General features: G+C 41.9%; 3 protein-coding genes across 6 annotated transcripts in view; 2 read left to right on the top strand and 1 right to left on the bottom strand.

The window, feature by feature from the left end:
* LOC121699674 overlaps positions 1 to 7445 on the bottom strand; it is a 15588-nt gene extending 8143 nt beyond the window's left edge. Inside the window, exons 1-6 of one of the 2 annotated variants that reach the window (XM_042081993.1) lie at positions 7181 to 7445; positions 5783 to 5859; positions 3402 to 3642; positions 2743 to 2828; positions 2151 to 2313; positions 1788 to 1905 (exon numbers count right to left, since the gene is read on the bottom strand). The gene's annotated coding sequence lies outside the window, so the exon portion shown is untranslated. Of the gene's footprint in view, positions 589 to 1787; positions 1906 to 2150; positions 2314 to 2742; positions 2829 to 3401; positions 3643 to 5782; positions 5860 to 7180 lie in introns of those variants that run through there. The other variant, XM_042081994.1, reaches the window with a different exon arrangement.
* The window catches only part of LOC121699677 (parvalbumin, thymic-like), an 18268-nt gene extending 7770 nt beyond the window's left edge, over positions 1 to 10498 (top strand). For both annotated transcript variants that reach the window (XM_042081999.1, XM_042081998.1), the window contains exons 3-6: positions 8705 to 8804; positions 9037 to 9169; positions 10020 to 10129; positions 10291 to 10498. In XM_042081999.1, coding sequence (XP_041937933.1) covers positions 8744 to 8804; positions 9037 to 9169; positions 10020 to 10129; positions 10291 to 10319 — 333 coding nt within the window. In that variant the 5' untranslated portion in view covers positions 8705 to 8743 and the 3' untranslated portion in view covers positions 10320 to 10498. The remainder of the gene's footprint in view (positions 1 to 8704; positions 8805 to 9036; positions 9170 to 10019; positions 10130 to 10290) is intronic.
* A 913-nt stretch (positions 10499 to 11411) lies between these two features.
* LOC121700481 (parvalbumin-2) lies at positions 11412 to 18697 on the top strand. 2 transcript variants are annotated; one of them, XM_042083448.1, is made up of 5 exons: positions 11412 to 11529; positions 12224 to 12295; positions 12550 to 12682; positions 17743 to 17852; positions 18399 to 18697. In XM_042083448.1, the coding sequence occupies exons 1-5, from the start codon at positions 11427 to 11429 to the stop codon at positions 18422 to 18424; spliced, it is 444 nt and encodes a 147-aa protein (XP_041939382.1). In that variant the 5' UTR covers positions 11412 to 11426; the 3' UTR covers positions 18425 to 18697. The 2 variants fall into 2 exon arrangements, with proteins under 2 accessions (XP_041939382.1, XP_041939383.1); XM_042083449.1 differs by lacking the exons at positions 17743 to 17852; positions 18399 to 18697 and adding exons at positions 12938 to 13047; positions 13446 to 13732.

Here is an 18697-nt window from a genome sequence, read left to right as displayed (position 1 = left end):
GTGTAAACCAAACCCCAAGTTGATTATATATTATTATAGAGCTGCTTTGGACTTTTGTGTGATTCAACAATTCGACAATTCTCAAAATTCAAATAGTGATAGAAAAGTCAACAGATGAGGGTAACTGATAATGTTAACTGATAACTGATAATGTTAACTGATAACTGATAAGTTACGAGAGACTCACCTCAGACCTATTTGCAGCAGCAGGTTATTCCTAGGGTTCTATTAAAATTCACGCTTAAACTAAAATAATTTAGGAATGTCTTCCAAATACTTTGTATGGTCATCAATCTTTTTGACATTACTGTTGCTTGCAGAGTTTTGAGACTTTTTCCAAATTTAACCGCTTGGCCTCAATCCTCCTCAGTAACAGAGTTGTGAAACCCTAGCCTTCAAGAAGAAAAGTCCTCTTTGCTTAAATTTCAGTGACAGTGATAGCTGCTACATTCCACAGTTAACTGCTGTTTTTCTAAGTGGGTAAAAGATTGAATCCTATCTTTGCTGCCCACAATGCTTTTTATTTTTTTTTGCCTGTACTATAGCAAGATCTCATCTCTCTCTCTTCTCACTTGCTTTCTCACACTCCTCTCTCTCTCTCTCCTTCTCCCTCTCTCCCTCTGTCTTAAATGAAAAACATTAATGAGTACAGTACAGCATTTGCAGTGCCAAGCCTATGGCCATCCCAGAAGTCATTTTAGTGCCAGGGCCACTAGACCCTGTGCAGGTCATGGTGGGCAGCCCTCTCTCGCGGGGTGGCTTCCCGGGCAAATCAGATAGCTACCAAAAACGGGGAAAGCCTCAGGATTAAAACCCGCCTTCGCGTTGATGTTGCAACCGATTGAGCTGTAACACTTCAAAGTGAAAAAGCCAAGCCTGAACGCAAAACTATCCTTTTACATGAGAAGCGCAGAATCATCATATATCCCAGGAACAGACGACAAGTGACACCAAACAATCCGTGGGAGCTGTGTAATTAGATGCCTTTGGGCTCATTCTGAGCATGCACAACAGCCAGCAGGCCCGGGAGACACACATGCTTGCCCGGCCTCTGCTCTGCTGCGCTCGTCCCCCAGCCCGCCTAACTGCCACAGTGCACTCTGGGAAAGCAAAATGCTAGGCAAAGCGTCTGCCTGAACTGGGGCAGCCTTTTTTGGGAAGGTGAGTGTGTACAGTAGCCGGGTGGACTGGGGGTGGGGGGGTTTAGGGTTAGGGTTTTAAAAAAAAGTGACAGGCTTGTCTTTTGAAATATCTCTGTAAACACAAAAAGGACAATCAATTCCCTACCAAAGTGACATAATTGTGCTGAATTATCTGAATCAAAATAGGGGTATTACATATCTAACAGCACAGCTAAGGCAAAGGCCAGTTTTTACACCCATTCCCAATCAACCCTTATCAAGCAAAGACTGGAGCACCACAACAATGAAGAAAACAAATAATGTGCAACTTTAAGCACATTAAAGTTTGCACATAATGTGACTGACTTTTTAAATGGAGTTTTCCACTCGAGGTTAATGACGTCACAATAAATTGAATCTTTAATATGACCACTAGTTGTTGCATTAGCAGAATTCACTATGCAGATGAATAGAAGAAAGTAAACTACTTTGTCAACACAATATATTTTCTGCCCATCAGAGGTACATTGCAACAGCAGCAGAGCTAAAAAGCTGAATCGACAGCAGACTGCAAATGGTTTTGAGGCCGCCTCATTGGAGGGCTAAGGGAAGGTTTTTTTAGCCCCCTGTCTGAGGGAGAGGCCAAGTGAGGCTAATGTAACCAACCTAATTTCTTGCCCCCATGCCAGAGAATACTGCCAGTCTGGCAGAAGACTGTAACATGATGTTTGTCCTAATTCCATCAGAGATGTTTTGCTTGGGTGAAGCCTACAAGGGTTTCCTCCTGTCACACAGGTTAAAATGATTGAAACCATTTAAAAATAACAAAATGATCATAAGCAAATAGTTGCATTTCTGATGAACTGTTGAATTCAGTGGTAGATGTGTTACGTTTGAAGCATATACATACCAGACAATTTGGATTGTGTAGCTTAGTTAGGTTCAAAGAAAAAATATTTTGCAAGGCTAAGTGCTTTATGAGAAACTGTATCAGATCACAGCCCACAGACTATCAGTAGCATTGAATACCTGTGCTGTTACCACTGATGGTGCTGTTGATGAGCAGAATGACGTTTGCAGTCATTAGCCATGCCAAACTCCTCAGAGGGTCAGCGGTCTCCCTATGTGACATCATAGGAAGTAGAACAAGACTCAAGCAAGATTCAGACGTTCCATCCAGATGTTCTATTTGCTGAAAAAAAGAAAAATACGAAATTATCCTTGGTGAGAACAACTTGCCATCACTTGTCAAGAGTTTGTTTTGCAGGCTAAAACTCCCTCCATATCTCTCTCTCTCTCTCTTTCTCTCTCTCTCTTACTCTATCTTTTCATATTTGATCATAAGTGTTATCTTTCCCAGAAAGTAAACTAAATGGACTTACAGATTGATAGAATGATCAAGAGAGAGAATGAGTAAACAGCATGGATCTCAACCCTCAGTGGTACTGAATGTTCCCTTGAAGATGGAGTTAATGGTTTGTTCCCTTGAAGTAGTCAGCAAGATATCAAATGTGTGTGTGTGTGTATGTATGTGTATGTGTGTGTGTGTGTGTGTGTGTGTGTGGTGTGAGTATGTACAACCAACACAACACAAGCAACAAGCAATACATTTTATACATACATTTTATTCAGCAAGGTGCCATCTGGGGAGAGTGTCGTCCACCAAAATGAATTAGCATGCAGTTGATCATGCTCCTGCTGTAAGCCCTACATGGGCAGGGATGTTTCATGCATTAGCTTATATGCTGTGTCACTACAACTTAAAAATAAAAATAGCACGGTCAGTCGGTGGCCTGCATGATACTCTATCGCTGCGACTCTATCGCTGCCACTCACACAGATTGCTACAAACAACACTGCACTTGCTAATCGCGATAACCTGCCCCATCAAAACACTAAAGTGCTCAATCATCTGACATGTAACAACATACTGCTGGCCACATTCAAGATGTACGTTGATTATTTGTGATAGAAGATCTTGAGAGAATGGAAGGCTCCCATCTAGTGTGAGGTGCTCCTCTTATGCATGCCTCCCATTAGGATTGAGTTGGAAAGTTGCATGGAGGTATTTACAGACATTTGAAAAGAGGGCCAGAGGGTGAGGAGGCGTTCATTTTACGAGAGGGTCAATCTTCACATTGACCCACACTGAGCGTCTTGGATTTGTGACAACTGGTTCTTCACGTGGACGTGAGAGGAGAACAGATGCCATGAACGTGCTTTAATAGTACCGCTAAGGACACACACACACACACACACATACACAGCAGATAAACTTACACTGTCTCATCTGCAGGGAACATTCAGGACTTGATATCCAAACAGTAGCACAGAGGACATGCTTGCTTGTGTTATTTGAAGATCAGTCAAGAGGCAAACAAGCTTGTTTTCCTGTTTTAATTTCTCCTTTCACACTTCTGTTCACGGTCAGGTCAAATCAAACTGAAGTGTACATCTTAGCTTCAGATTTGTTTGTTTTTTTGGACACATCTTGGGTCCTCAGTGTCCCCAAGTACCCAATCTGACAACATACAAGAAAGAACAAGAAATACAAGAAATGTCAATTTGACTTTAAATTATCCCTGGTGCCTCTTCTCACTCAGAACATGTGTTTCCCAAATACCTTTTTTAAGTAAAACAATTAAATGATTTCATGGTATTTTCCTCTGAAAAGCTGGTAGACATATACAGGAGAAATCAGCAGCCAAGCCAGTCTCTGATATCTGACATGAGAGACTAGACGCCGCCTCTGACCTGGTCGTAAACATGCCATAATGTAATTAGTCAGGCATATTGAGGAAAGTTCTCTCCTCTCACCAATATACACACAAACACACACACACATACATACGCATGTGTAAAACACGGCCGGGTTGGCATGCATAAAAGACGACTTAGTGTTGCTGAAAGACGACACAGCAAATGTTTACAGGGTGAAAGCCTGTAAAAGGCTGGTGGCTCTTTGATAACCATGCCACAGCAGCGGGCACTAACTGGGCTCCTGTCCCAGAGCGGTGCCACTGAGCTGTCCATCATGCCCATAACTATGAAGCTTGCCCCCCCCTCATCCCATCCCACCCCAACCCTATCTCCAGTCACAGTCCAGGGAAACCCTTGAGGCTCTGAGAGGGTAGGCTGGACGGTCACTGCTCCTTAAGCCAGCTGGAATTCGGCTGCCTTGGGCCCTGCCGTGCCACACTGCACACGGCCACTGTAACTATATTCTACTCAACTGAAACGCACCCAGTTAAGGTTGCCACCGGTTACTGCTCAAACAAGGAGTACACAAAGCCCAGGGGTCTATTCGTCCTGCATGTGCACTCTCACGATGCCTCCTCCAAAGCCCAAATCAGCTTTCTGACTCATCGACTGTCAGCGTTTTCTCTCCGCACCTGTACAGCGCTTAATCCTGACCAGGTTTTTGATTACAGTTTAATTTGGCCTATCGTCGGTCCAACAGTAAGCGATATGGTTGGCCCATCCTAGTGTTTGTTTTTAAAATGACCTGATAACAGCTTAATTTTGAAGGTTAGTGTAAAGTGAAGCTTCGAGACCAGGGCTCGAAAAAGTGGAAATGTCAAACTCAGCTGTTATTGAGACATCCACTCAACCCCCCGTATCACCTCCAGTGAATTAGAGAGGCATTTATGTGACTTGGTGGCCTCTCACTCCTATTACATTGAGATCATGCTTAAAACTAAAAACAAGCTCATTCACCTTTAGACGGATATACCTTTCACCATTGATTGGTGAAATCATCTTGATTTCATTGAATTATCAGATAACATAAATCACAGACCCATACTGCTATAGAACTGCTAGCAGTTAAGCTATGCTGCTAAGCTACTACGCTAAGGGTGTCATTTGTCTATCTAGTTCTACTATCTTCAGAAGCCTCAGCAGACTGAGTGAACTTGCTTGAAGAGGGGAATTCAGAATAAGGGCACAAAAGACAGAGAGAGAGAGAGAGAAAGAGACAGAGGGAGGAATAGAAAAAGAGGAAAGACCTGCCTCAGCCCTTCTATTTTTTTCTGCTGGTGTGAAAACACTTGAACACCTGCTGCCGGGTGGTGCGGGCAGAGCTCGGGACACTCGATCCACACACACACACACACGCACACACACACACACACACGCACACACACACACACGCACACGCACACGCACACACACACGCACGCACACACACACACACACACACATGGAGGCGGGCAGTCGAGTGGAAGTCAAGGCAGTGGAGCGGGCTGCCAGCCGGGAGGAATCTCCGGGTGAGGCTCTGGACTAATAGAGGGTGCCTCTCACTCCGGGGCCAGGATTACACAACTCCCCCCCCCCACCCCCCCAGCACCATGGTCCGTGGTGAGCTCATCCTGGTCAGGTCCAGCTTGCTGGCCGCCTGCCTCCCTGCCTGTCCCTGAGGGCCCCCGGGGGGGAGTATCGGAGCCCTGTGCGGAGGCTTCGCACCCTGGCAGGCTGGGCCGCTCAATTAGCACCCAGCAGGAAGACTGCTCAAGCCACTCTAGCTGGCCCGCAGGCAGAACTGGGGGGGGGGGGGGGGGGGTGAATTAGAAGGGAGAACAGGGGGAGGACGGTCCAGCTGTGAAGGAGGAGGGAGGTGGCAAAAGTCGAGAGAGACTCCGCGCTGTTAACTGTTAACTCACCGGCAGTAAATCACAGAAGCTCACAGGGTAAAGTGGAAATGGCTTCGTACGGCGTCTCGTCGTGAGTGTTTTTTTTTCTGCAATGCAATACAGGTTGAGTTGCGTGAAAGATTTACAATCGCAAGGCAGGGGTCAGACTGGGGCTCCAGACTGAACACACAAAAGTATACACATAAACACACACACACACACATCCACACCCATACCCATCCACAACCGCACAGAGACACACGCAATAGCCAGTGATTGATGTCCGAGGCAGAGGGGTGTGCAGATGAAGAATCTGCCCCCACCCTGACTGCCCCCTGCTCATCAACACCCCCCCAACCCCCCTCCCCCCTCCCCAAATCTTGGCTGAATCTGAGAGTTGCAAAGGCATGTCACAGTCAAAGCTGCTTGACTGAAAATAGACTGGAGGGGTAACTGAACCCAAGAGACAGGAGGGAGTAGAACCTGCTCATCTTGCAAGAGTGACCAAATCCCCCCACCCCCCACCCCCCACCCCACCCCACCCCATCTCTCATTTTGAGGAGGGGCATTTAAACGTGTCTCTTTTTAAATGAGGGAACAGATTAGATACGTCTAATAGCCCAAATACAATATCGCATATCTGGCTGTGGCAAAACAGGCACAGCATGTCGCAGGTTATGTCAAGTTGGCAGCTTGATTAGGAATCAGAGACTTGCTTCAGCAGATCAATATCACTGAGACTCTCTGTATGGAATGCCGCTCCTAAAGTAGAACCACTTGTGGAAAGCAAAGCATATAACGATTAGTGTACAGTTATTGTGACATGTCTATCACTCATCAGATAATTAATCTTTGTCTCCATCTTGAGTCATCAGCCGGTGACAAATAATTGTAGCGATCGAATCGTTCCCCACAACAACAGTTGGACGTCTGGTGTTGTTTCAAATGGTAGAGGTTGATGGTTGATGGCCGCAAGTAATCCCAAATTAAGAAACACAAGCAGCTGTCCAACATGGATCAGAATGAGAAGTCAGCGCCTATGAGCACGGTGCGAAATGTATGGCGGTACTACACATCATCACAAAGTACTTATATAGGAACACAGGTTGGTAAGGAGTGTTTATCACTATCTCCCTGCATTAGCACCGATGAGGGTTTCTATACACTGTCAACTGGTATAGTGGATGCAGCCCATCCTTTAGAGACAGAGTAAAACACTTCTGAGGTGCAACATTTACTTGTTGTTTAACTCTTGTGGTATGGCAACCTTCAACTCTTTGTCAAACCTAACTACTGACGTGTTTACAAACTGAACTACAAGTAATGTCAATGCCAGAAATCGGATGTTTGTGTTTGTTCCTGGCCTATACAGCAATTGAATCACTAAATGACCACCATCATAAAAACTGATTAGCTTCACAAAAACACTTACCCCTTGTTTGCCCCGTGACAGTCCAAAGTCAGGCTGCTTGTTGTGTCTCTCTCTCATCTTCTGGGGCCACTTCTTTGTCAGTGGGGTTTTTAAGATCTCCATTCGACCCTCAGCAACACAGTCCCATGAGCAAACGCCACAAGTGCTCTGTTGAAGCCGGACCCAGACTTTGTCTCTGACCAGCTACCCTTGTGCTCCGTCCAGTCGTCCTGCTCTCCCCCACCACCACAGCCCCCGCCACGGTCCATCACACAGGAAACCTGGCCTTCCTGCAAACAAGCGTCAGCGGCCGAGGGGGGCAAGGCCAGAGGGGCAGGTAGAGGGGGGGGGGAGGATGTGGATGTTTTTGTTGTTCTTCAGGCCCAGGGGCTGGCAGTCCAGCGGCCTGGACGCACGCATTCGTCCATCCTGAGGAAGAGAGCCTGCGGAGGAAACCAGCCTCGCGTCACCGCGGCCTCGCAGCCACCTGCACCGGACCAGCACGTGCACATGCCACACACACACACACACACACACACACACACACACACACACACACACAGATATAATCTCTCCCACAGTATTTCACACTTACATGACAGGAAAATATGTCTGAGAAAAAGAACACAGTGTGTGTACTGCAAAGTTGGCAAAAATATTGTCAGCAGTGCAGTGCTACTAAGTATTTTATTACATTTCCACATAGTTGACCATGTAATCTCAGCTTCATTATAAATGAGGGCTTCCCTCAATGAACTTTCCGAGAATTAAATAAAGGTATGCTACGACTAGAGATCTGAAAGATCTGTGGCTGGTTGCTGGGAGTTACCATATGCCTTTCATTTGCTTCTTACACCAGCTACTATTCAAATGAATGTATGGTCATTAACAAAGTGAAACACAAGATTCAGAATGACAGTAGTGCAAAAACAGGATGTTTGCATGGACAGGGTGCCAAATAGTCAGTGGAGAGTACCAAATCACTACACGGAAGCTTCTAGAAGGACCGAAAGAGGCCAAACCAAATATAACCTGCTGATCATCTGGCAAAAAAATATAGTGTCTTTACTTGTGAATATGAAGGCACATGCTCTTTATGGAGAGGCACTGAACAAAAGCCATGGCTTTCTTTTTATGAACGACATACAAAAAACAACTATGAAGTTCCCCCTTATCATGGATTTTCTGTATGTCTTGTGTGAGAGTTGGTCTGAATAATTTGATTCTATGCAATTAGTTATATGACAATTCTATCATTCTAAGACTATTCATTGTACCATTCATTTTACAAAAAAGAGAATGGAAAAAAGAGTTAAAGAAATAAATGCAATGAATCTGGATATACAAAAGAATGAAATTAACACTGCAAATGAAGTCTGCAGGTAGTGTTTACACATCACTTGTAAAAACACAATTCAGCCTTTGTGTGCACCTAAGTAGTCCTCCACTGCTGAAGAGGCTTCAGGAGAGCTCAGGTGCATCTGACAACGCCACGCTGGTGGTTTTTGACATGGTGTCTGAAGCTTTCTATCTCCTACCAGCAGTCAGACTCTGCAGTCTTCCCCGCGACCTCCCTGACGATGGCTATTACAGACTTCCTCGCTGCTTCTGACATTACTTCAGCCATCAATGCGTGCCAAGGTATGAGAAGCTGTCATTGGATTTCATCCATTGACTGCCAAATGAAACAGTCAGGGGTCTGAGCGTTAAGTTTCTGGAATGCTGTTGTTTGGCTGTCTCTCTCTCCCGCTCTCTTTGAGCTGTAATACCACTAGGATGTTACATTATCAGATCATATAATGCTGTTATCATAACCGAGAAATTCCTTTTCTTCCTGTGATTATCATTTGTTATTTTTTTCTATGTGGTGTAGCAAAAGATTCTTTCAGTCCGAAAACCTTTTTTGCAACTGTGGGACTGTCAAAGAAATCTCCACCAGAAATAGAGAAGGTCTTTCGGATTCTGGACCAGGATAAGAGTGGGTTCATTGAGCAGGATGAGCTACAGTTGAGTATATTAGACTTTTTCTCAGAAATAGAGCTTTTCTACCTTTGACAGTCCTGTTAATAGAGCTTTTCTACAACAGAGTATTAGGGCCACACATGAAGAACAAAAATATTTTTGCCATGATGAGATTAAACTCGACATGTCAACATTAAACTCAAAATTTCGAGAATAAAGTTGAAATATGATGTTGACTTTAATCTCGACATTTCATCTTGACATGTCTATCAAAACTAGTTTGGAGAGGGAGCGACTGCTCCAAAGTAGCTGCCACTGAATCTGGACAGTCAGTCTCAGACTGGTCGACGACTCAACAAAATGCCTTGTGTAACCTACATGATTTGGTGAAATTGTAGCCTACTTCAGAATTGGGTTTAGCAACAATTAGGCTATACTAACTAGTTTTGAATGTCGAGAATAAAGATGAAATGTCGAGATTAAAATCGACATGATATTTCAACTTTATTCTCGAAATTTCAAGTTTAATGTCGACATGTCGAGTTTAATCTCATCATGGCAAAAATATTTTTTTTCTTCATGTTTGGCCCTAATACACCGTCATACTTTTCTATACCTTTGACAGTTTTGTTTAGCTGGTTTTATTTTGTATAACTGCTAATAATGCACAAGGTAATACTTTGAAGTAAAGCTGGAGCACATAAAAATGGACATGAAAAAATGGAAATAAAATTGGAGTTATAAAGTAGCTTTATGGACTTGATGAGCTGTTACAGTTGTATCCTCAAGGTAAAACTAAGACCAATTAGTAAGAATACTCCTTTGTGCATAGAGTGACATCTTCATTTTTTAAGGGTTTTTTTAAGGTTTTTCTTCCCATGTCTTCTTGTCCAGACTATTCCTTCAAAACTTCTCCAAAGGGGCACGGACCCTGACGGCAGCGGAGACCAGAGCCTTCATGATGGCTGGAGATATGGACGGGGATGGCAAGATTGGTTGGGAAGGTCTGGGAATATCTGATCTGAGATATTATTCTCACTCCATAGTGTAACAGTTGTTAACTCACAAAAACAGAAATGACTCAAATAAGGACATGGATGAATATACCCTTCCAGGAACTGAGGAACTTATTTACATTGATAAATTGTCTCCTTTTGCTTCACAGAGTTTTCAAACCTGGTCAACTCCTCCTGAGGACAGACAGCCCAGGATTGTCTACTGCGTTCCAGCTCTGCACCCTCTGAATGATTTATTTAGATCAATATGATTTGTACTTGTCCTGCTGATTTTAAACAGTACATTTGCTTGCAATATGTCATTCTTAGTACAAGTGATGGCATAAAAAGACCTCGCTGAATAAAGACTCAACAGTTCAACAGTGTCACTGTGTGTGCAGTTTTGGTGCAAAAAAAACTAGCCAAGTTATAAATAGCGTGTCTCACTAGAAACCTGCACCACTCCTCAGAGCTATGTGTAAACAAGTTTTTCAGGTCTCTGGGGGATCTAAGGGATGTACGTTTATAAGTACAAACTGATCAAAGTGAAGGTTTGTAATTAGTCAATTAGCCACATCATTTTTCTGAGGTGTCTGTGGCACAAAAACATTGCTCACAGTCTGACCTTCAGGCACAAAGTGAACTGTGAGGCTGAAAGCACACACCACAGTTTAAACTAGCAATTCAGCAATAGTGAATTTGTCTCTTATGCCTCCTAATTCATTTCAGAGCCCAGATCATTTTCTACCACAGGCTCAAAAGAGAGGGCATTTATCTTACTGCATACATACCTATGGGTTAGTGAAATTCTGTGGTGTATTCTGTCACATACATGTAAGGTTTCTCTTACAAGTGCAACAGATGACATTAAAGGAATCCTGAAAGATTGGCGGGTGAAATTTGAGAATTATCTTCCTACACCTCAATCCCTGCCCATGTTTGGGATATCCCCCAAGACAGATGCCCTGATAAATTGCTTACTATTTATTTCTCTTTAAATCCATATAAATGTGTATAGTTATATTTGTCAGGCAAACTGATTGCCTATAAACCATACAAGAGAATCCTGTTGGATAGTCACATATGAATCTACAAATGGGGCATTTCCTTATGACAAGAGTCATATTACAAAGAAAACGCACTGTAGACAGTATGCAGTGCACATCGACTGCACGAGGGAGGAGAGACAGCCAAAGATGCCCGCTTATGTTACACTTTTGGACTTTGAGCATCTCCATTTTAAAAGGATAAAAATAGCACTATATGACTTGGACACATTTTTTTCGAAACTATACCTAACCTAAGCATGTGGTATCTGTTACACAGCAGCAGTATAAATGTGAGACAGAAACTCTGCATCCTCAGCCTGTGCACATCCTTGCTACCCAGACGTAGACCAAAGTCTAAAGGTGAGTCGCTATCCGGAGTCGCAATATGGGAAGAACTGTGATGCGCTGAGCGCTCTCTGTTCCCGAGCGCCAAATGGAATACAGTATGGACACACGCGGAAAGCTTTGCATTTGGAATTCATTTGGACTTCGCCTTTGAGTTGGACCTGCGAATAAGTTATATTGTTTTTAATGAAAATAACAAGAACTCCCTGCTCAAGAGTGGACGGGAATTGGGCAATTGCCTTGTGTCAAATAGGCGCAGGAATGGGGTGATGCGGTGTCCTCCAGGCAGAAAGTCATGGGCAGTTACGGATTTTAGCTATTGACACAATTTGCTCCTCAGTGGGCACTGTGCTATGAGACCAGAGTTCAAACTGCAATAGGATTTGGCAAGCTCTAGAATAACACTTCTACATAAAAAGCAAGAATTGTAATGTAGCTAGCCTATGACATCTGTAGAGTGGGCAAAATGAGCTGACCGGTCTTGATTCCTTAGAAACTCAGAAACAGTCAGTTTTGTGCAAACGTAGGTCCTAGGGCAAGTGGTGGCAGGCCTGTAGGCTATTGACAAATGGCCTAACCCTTGAGGTCAAAGTTGATTCGGCATAGAAATCATGTTGTCAAACGTTTTTTTATTTTTTATTTATGCACTTTTTTTTCATACGCATTGCCAACAATCTAATAGCGCTGATCTCCTGCCATCCCTCCGCAGATCTTTTAAAGATGGCTTTTGCTGGTATCCTTAATGAGGCCGATATTGCTGCTGCAATCAAGGACTGCGCAGGTAAGGAATGCTAAACACATATGGCCGTACTCATACATACATTACCATCATGCACAATTCTCCCAAGAAAAATGAATAAGCTGCATTGTTTGAATAATACATATTTATTTATTTCGTAAATATATTTTATTTTGAGTGTGAATAATGTATTTAATAGTTTAATTAGATATCAGTATAGTTGATAATATAGTTGTGTAAGTAAACATCTGCTTGAGTCCAAAATAGCTTTTTCCTGACCTCCTGTCCTCCAACAGCTGCCGACTCCTTCAACTACAAGACATTCTTCGCCAAGTGCGGGCTGAGCGGAAAGTCCGCCGATGATGTCAAGAAGGCCTTCTTCGTCATTGACCAGGACAAGAGCGGCTTCATTGAGGAGGATGAGCTGAAGTAAGAACAATATCAGTTGCATGTGCTGCTTTTCCAAGAGATATCTGATGGTGTGGCTCGGCTAATGAGAATTGCATAGCACAATTATGATAATTGATAACCTACAAAGCCACGGGGATAAGGAACAAATCCTTCATGATCCAACAAAACATCTGCGATACGGATCATGTTAAGAACATAATTCAGAATGGGGGTCATCCTCTATATCACGAGTTTCCTCACAGCTAACTCAAATAATCCTGCTGTTTTTCTTAGACTGTTCCTGCAGACCTTCCAGGCTGGTGCCAGAGCTCTGACCGATGGCGAGACCAAGGCCTTCCTTAACGCTGGTGACAGTGACGGTGATGGCAAGATTGGAGTTGATGGTAAGATGTCATACATTGTCATATTTCTATGGCTCAGTTACCTAAATTACATAATCGGAATAGTAGACACAAATAGCCATTCGCTGTACAGTAAGAGACTATGCCAAGGAACTATATTTAGAAAGCTATATAGAAATTATTGTCAATAAGTAACAACACTTTGAATTTCAAAGTCATGGCTCATGAAATCTGTCATAAATTATGGTGAAGATGTTTTCAAGACAATGTTATTCTATTGTAAAAGATATTGTTGCACACAACTAGATGTTTAAACTAACCTTACATACCATTAATTGTCAATATAGATCTGAAAATTATAAGGATGTGACTAATAACTTTGGGATATTAACATTGTATAGATGATCAATATTTACACACATTTATTTTTACCTCCACAGAGTTTGCTCTCCTTGTGAAGGCTTAAGTTTTCATGGATCCACATTTCATGGAACCAGACTTCCACTGCTGTAGACTACCTGGCTCAGATAGCTAATATTGCCTTTTTTATATATTTATTTATGAATACCCTGCCAACTCTTAGCAAGGACATGTGCAAGGTCTCAACAACTTGTCAATTTTTCATGTTGTGTAGTTGTATGTTGTATGTTCACAACCACACCCAGTGCAAGTATTCAATCTTTTTGCACTTTTGAAAAAAAAGAAATAAATAAACATTTGGAGTAAATGTCTTGGCTTAATGGTTTAATTTCTTCGCCTCTCCATCATTAAAAAAGAATGCAACAACAACAACACAAAAAAACATTTTAAGTATTTGGATACATCAAACAAACTCTGGCAACCAGTGCCCGAAACACTCTCCGTCAGATACCCACAGTGGGGGAATACCTTTGTGAAGACATTACTGATTAACCATTAGACGACATTGTATCCAGCCATCTTAGGCAATCTGTTGGCAATATCTGAAGACGGATGCTGGACACTTGGCCCTTGCAGGAGAATGCTGGCTTCACACTCAATCCCCCTTGCCGTGGACAGTGCAGATGCCACGGGTGTACTCAATTAGAGCTGCCATGCTCTGCAGGACTTGAGCCATGCGGACTAGGGTTTCAGAACTATAATTAAGTGAGATGGATTACTTTTTAACCAGATCCCTGCCGTGGGGAGAGCCGGCCGAATCCGGGTCACGTCGCACATGTATGTTACAGAGCATAGTATATTTACAGGATATAAATACATTTTTCCACTCTTGGATGCAGCTGTCAAGAACAACCAGAGATGTCACTGCCTGAGCAGGGTAATAAGCAAGCCTTAAGGGACATGCTTCTTGGAAGCAAGCAGTAAGAGAAGCCATAGTAATTTAACACATCATACAGCATGTTTTAAACATTTCAAAATCCTCATGCAGATTGGAATTCTATCCAATGGCATAGAGTGTACAGTTCAATTGTATGAAATAATTTGTTTTGAGAAACAAAAGACCAAACATCCATGTTCAACTCATAAAAGTTAACTTCACCTCAAAAGCACAGCTGTAGCAGGGAATTACAGCATAGCAGATATTGATTTAACTAAGAGAGGTGGCCTGAGCTCGGTGATTGATGTCTTAAATACAAATATTATTTAACAAGTAAACAGCTAACGTGATTTCTATATTTAATAAAAACGTAATTCAGGTCAGTATTTCAGCATTGTTTCACAAATGGGATAAATGCAGAGACCAAATTCCTTGTACGCAAGTATACTTGGCCTATAAACCTGATTTACATTTTACATTTCATGGATACAACAATCAAATATTTTATTGATTATACAATTTTCAGAAATATACCTGGTTAATAAATAAATGTTTTTAGAATATATTTCAAATTGATAAAAAGCCCTAAACACTTAACTGAGTGTGACAACAATGGCTCTTAAAAATTTGCTCAGTAATAAATCTTGTCAGGTAATAATGTTTTGACAAGCACTTCCTCCACCTCTCACTTTGCATTCCACAGCAAGAGTAGAAATTAGTGCTTTAAAATGCCACATTTATTGCTGGAGTGGACGCACAGTTTGCCCTCTCACAGCCCTCCGCGCCCGCAAGGGAAAACCCAGAAGTGTATGAGCCACAACACTGCCACCCTCTGAAAGAGGGCTGTTATTCATTTCTTTTTAGAGGAGGGGTTTTCTTTCAATTCAAGCAGATCGTAGCAATTTAAGCAGACTTAATAACTTACTTTAAGTGCATGCATACCAACAAGAACATACTCAAGACTATGCCTAACATACAATTATTTATAAATTATGTAATTAACAGTTTTCAATGGATCACAGATATTGACAATATCAGAAGATAATTCATACACAACAGTAAGGAGAAAATAGTAAGGACACAATAGGATGGTAATACATCCAGATGAATTGGGATAGACCTTGAGTAAACATGGGGAGTTCCTACCAGCTTGTCTGTACATTTTAATGAGGATGTAGCTATCAGTTTCCATCACTTTCATAAATAGTACTATAGCTGTACTGCACCACAGAGCTAATAGGAGGTGATGAGACTAATAATACAACCAACCACTTCCCAATTAAATGCAAGGAATACCAATAAGGCCTAACATCAATCCACAGGTTCACATTAAATCTACAACTGAAATCAAATGACAACTGAACTTATTTTGTGGAGTGCAACCTCCAGATCTGCTTCTGACATTTTTATTTATTTTTTTGCTATGCTCATGAATGACCTGGGCGAATTGCTGAGATGTAATGCTCTATACAATGCACAAATAAGAAGTGCATCACTGTATATTGACATACAGAGTAGTAGTCTACAGGTGTAACTTTAAAAAAATGCAGACAATTAAAAGACCAGCACGACAACAAAAACCAAAGATGAGCACTAATGACAAAGTTTCTTTAAAAGTCAAATTTCTTTCCAAAATTCCCCAAAATATGCTCTCTGTTCACCTTCATCATGGATTCACAGCCCATGACAGACAAGGTGATGGTTATACCCTTCGGGTAATAATTGCAACTTTAGAATAAATAGAAAGATTGAAATAATTGATAAACAAGTCATTACTCCTTACGCAAACTACACTTTTGATCAGTATTGTATATTCATACTATACCAGTAATAAGAGCTGTAAAAGCACCCGTAGAGCATAATATTGCGCCAAATTAAGTCCTCATTTGACTTTGTCAGATATCTTGCTTTAACTGCTCGTTTGCCCAACCAAATCGAATGGCATTACCAGCATCCTTACACCCTTCTTCAATTCTTAAGTTTGAATTTTGTGTCGCCAACTTAATCGTTAGACCCAAGTCAGCAACGTATATTATTAGCTCGACTGAATATTAAAGACTTTTGCCTACACCTACCTTTTATGCATCTTCATTTATGTACATATAAATAGATCGGCCTGACTACTGGATAAACTTTTCAACCAACTGCTTTGCATGCGGTATCAATTACATTAAGCCTCATATTTCGGGTGAGTGAAGGTATATAAGATCCACGGGTCGACCACTGTGGTTACTGCAGTTGGCAGATTGAAACAAGCTCGCTTGCGAATCCACTCTAGCACCTCAAGACACACTTGAGGTGAGTTCAGTTCTGGAGGAGACAGACACTACAAATCAATCGGGCGAATCTTAAGACATCGTATTTCTCACATCCGAATGGAAGCATACTAAGGCGCCGAATTGATGTTCCGAGATTCAAACTCTCCCACTGGTTTTGGACTACAGCTCAGAGGGGGGAAATTTAACGGACACGTAGCCTACCACTTAAGTTTTTCTTGCCACAAACTTGGACTGATGATAACCGAAGAGAAATGGACTCTGCTCTAGCAAGAACATTTGGATGTTTGGCTAAAGCAGATAGGAATAAGCTAAGCGCACCTGTATAGTCAGGCTTAAATAGGTTGTCGTACTGCTTGGATGTCTTAGGTGTTATATGATCCTAGCCAATTATTGGCTTTCGTCAATCTACATATCGATCTGTCGTAGCCTATAGGCCATAGGCTCCAGTGCATTGATCACGTGTTTACTGTATAGATGCGATTGATTGCTGTTTTAATTTAATATAATTTCTTTTCATTTTCCCTCAGAAAACAATGGCTCTTGCTTCGCTCTGTGCAGCTGCCGACATTGAGGCAGCCCTGACAGCATGTGCAGGTAGAATATATATAGAATATAAATAGCCTACTCATCATTTGATGTGTAAATGTACTAGTTAGACAAGAGCAGGACAATAAGTCCTCTTTCTGTAATAGCCCAGTCCTTTAGTCATATGCAGTGCTGAATTTTTTTTTAAATACACTATCCCAAAGCTTTCTCTCTTTTATTTTCAGTTTTATTGCCACTTAGAAGCCAGAGCACACACTTGACACAGTCATTGTGCCATTGGTCATTGAAAGTTATGATCACATTTGCAAGATCATGGAGACATGGTTAAACAGAATGTTGTCGTCATCAAAACATATTCCTTTTTTACTCAGGTGCTGACTCCTTCAAGCACAAGGAGTTCTTCGCCAAGGTTGGCCTTTCCGCCAAGGGAGCCGATGAAATCAAGAAGGCCTTTGCCATCATTGACCAGGACAAGAGCGGCTTCATTGAGGAGGAGGAGCTGAAGTAGCAATAACTTCTATCACTTTTATTCATTTATTTGACTCATTTTAACCTTACAATGTAGCTGATTCAGATGCTGGACATTAACTAAAATACTTCCCTCTCCATTTTCAGACTGTTCCTGCAGAACTTCAAGGCTGGTGCTAGGGCTTTGACTGATGCCGAGACCAAGGTCTTCCTTAAAGCCGGAGACAGTGATGGTGATGGCAAGATTGGAATTGATGGTAAGATATTAAACAAGTTCAGCATTTCATGGTTTTCCCTAGAGACTACATTTGAATTAAAAGTAATCCAATCAGAAGAAATTAGGCCACACAGAATGTAAGTACAGCTAATTGGTTAAATTTGGTACATGACTTGTAAGCAGGCCAATAGCAATCAAATAGAAACCAATGGCACCAGAAAGTCACACACCTTTAAAGGGGAAGCTGTACTGGCGGCAGCTAAATTGCAATATGGCAGGTTATTTATATCCCTATGATAAGCCTTAAAGCATTTTTTTTACTACACTGAATATATATATATATATATATATATATATATATATATATATATACTGTATATGTGTGAGTGTGTGTGTGTGTGTGTGTGTATGCATGTTTTAAATATAGCATTCAACTGCCATTGCTATTAGCAATCCTTACATTTAATTGAATATTTACATTTGACTTAAATTGGCACAACTTCTGAAAGGAATTGAGCTGAATGATTCTGTATAACCTAACTCAGTCAGAGCTCATCTGTTGATTCTCCCTCTTTTGCTCTTGCAGAGTTCGCTGCCATGATCAAGCCATAAATCTTGACCAATCAACACCTCTTGCTTAAAGGAACAACACTGCCCACGACCTCCTTTTTCATCACGAAAAGCATCTGATTTTTATACAGTAGCCTACACGTGCTTCAAACATGCCAGCGGGATTGTCCTCTCCCATGTTGCACTCTGTCCAAAATGATGACTGTCAATGTAATGTGGTTGTGTCTCATGTCCTGAGTATGAATTTTGGTACTTGGAAAATCTGCACTTTTGGGGAATGGACGATGAGAGAAGAATAAATTTTCTTTTTCTTTA

Source organism: Alosa sapidissima, chromosome 24 (assembly GCF_018492685.1).
Source record: "Alosa sapidissima isolate fAloSap1 chromosome 24, fAloSap1.pri, whole genome shotgun sequence".
NCBI lineage: Eukaryota > Metazoa > Chordata > Actinopteri > Clupeiformes > Clupeidae > Alosa > Alosa sapidissima.
This window is presented reverse-complemented; position numbering and strand designations above follow the sequence as displayed.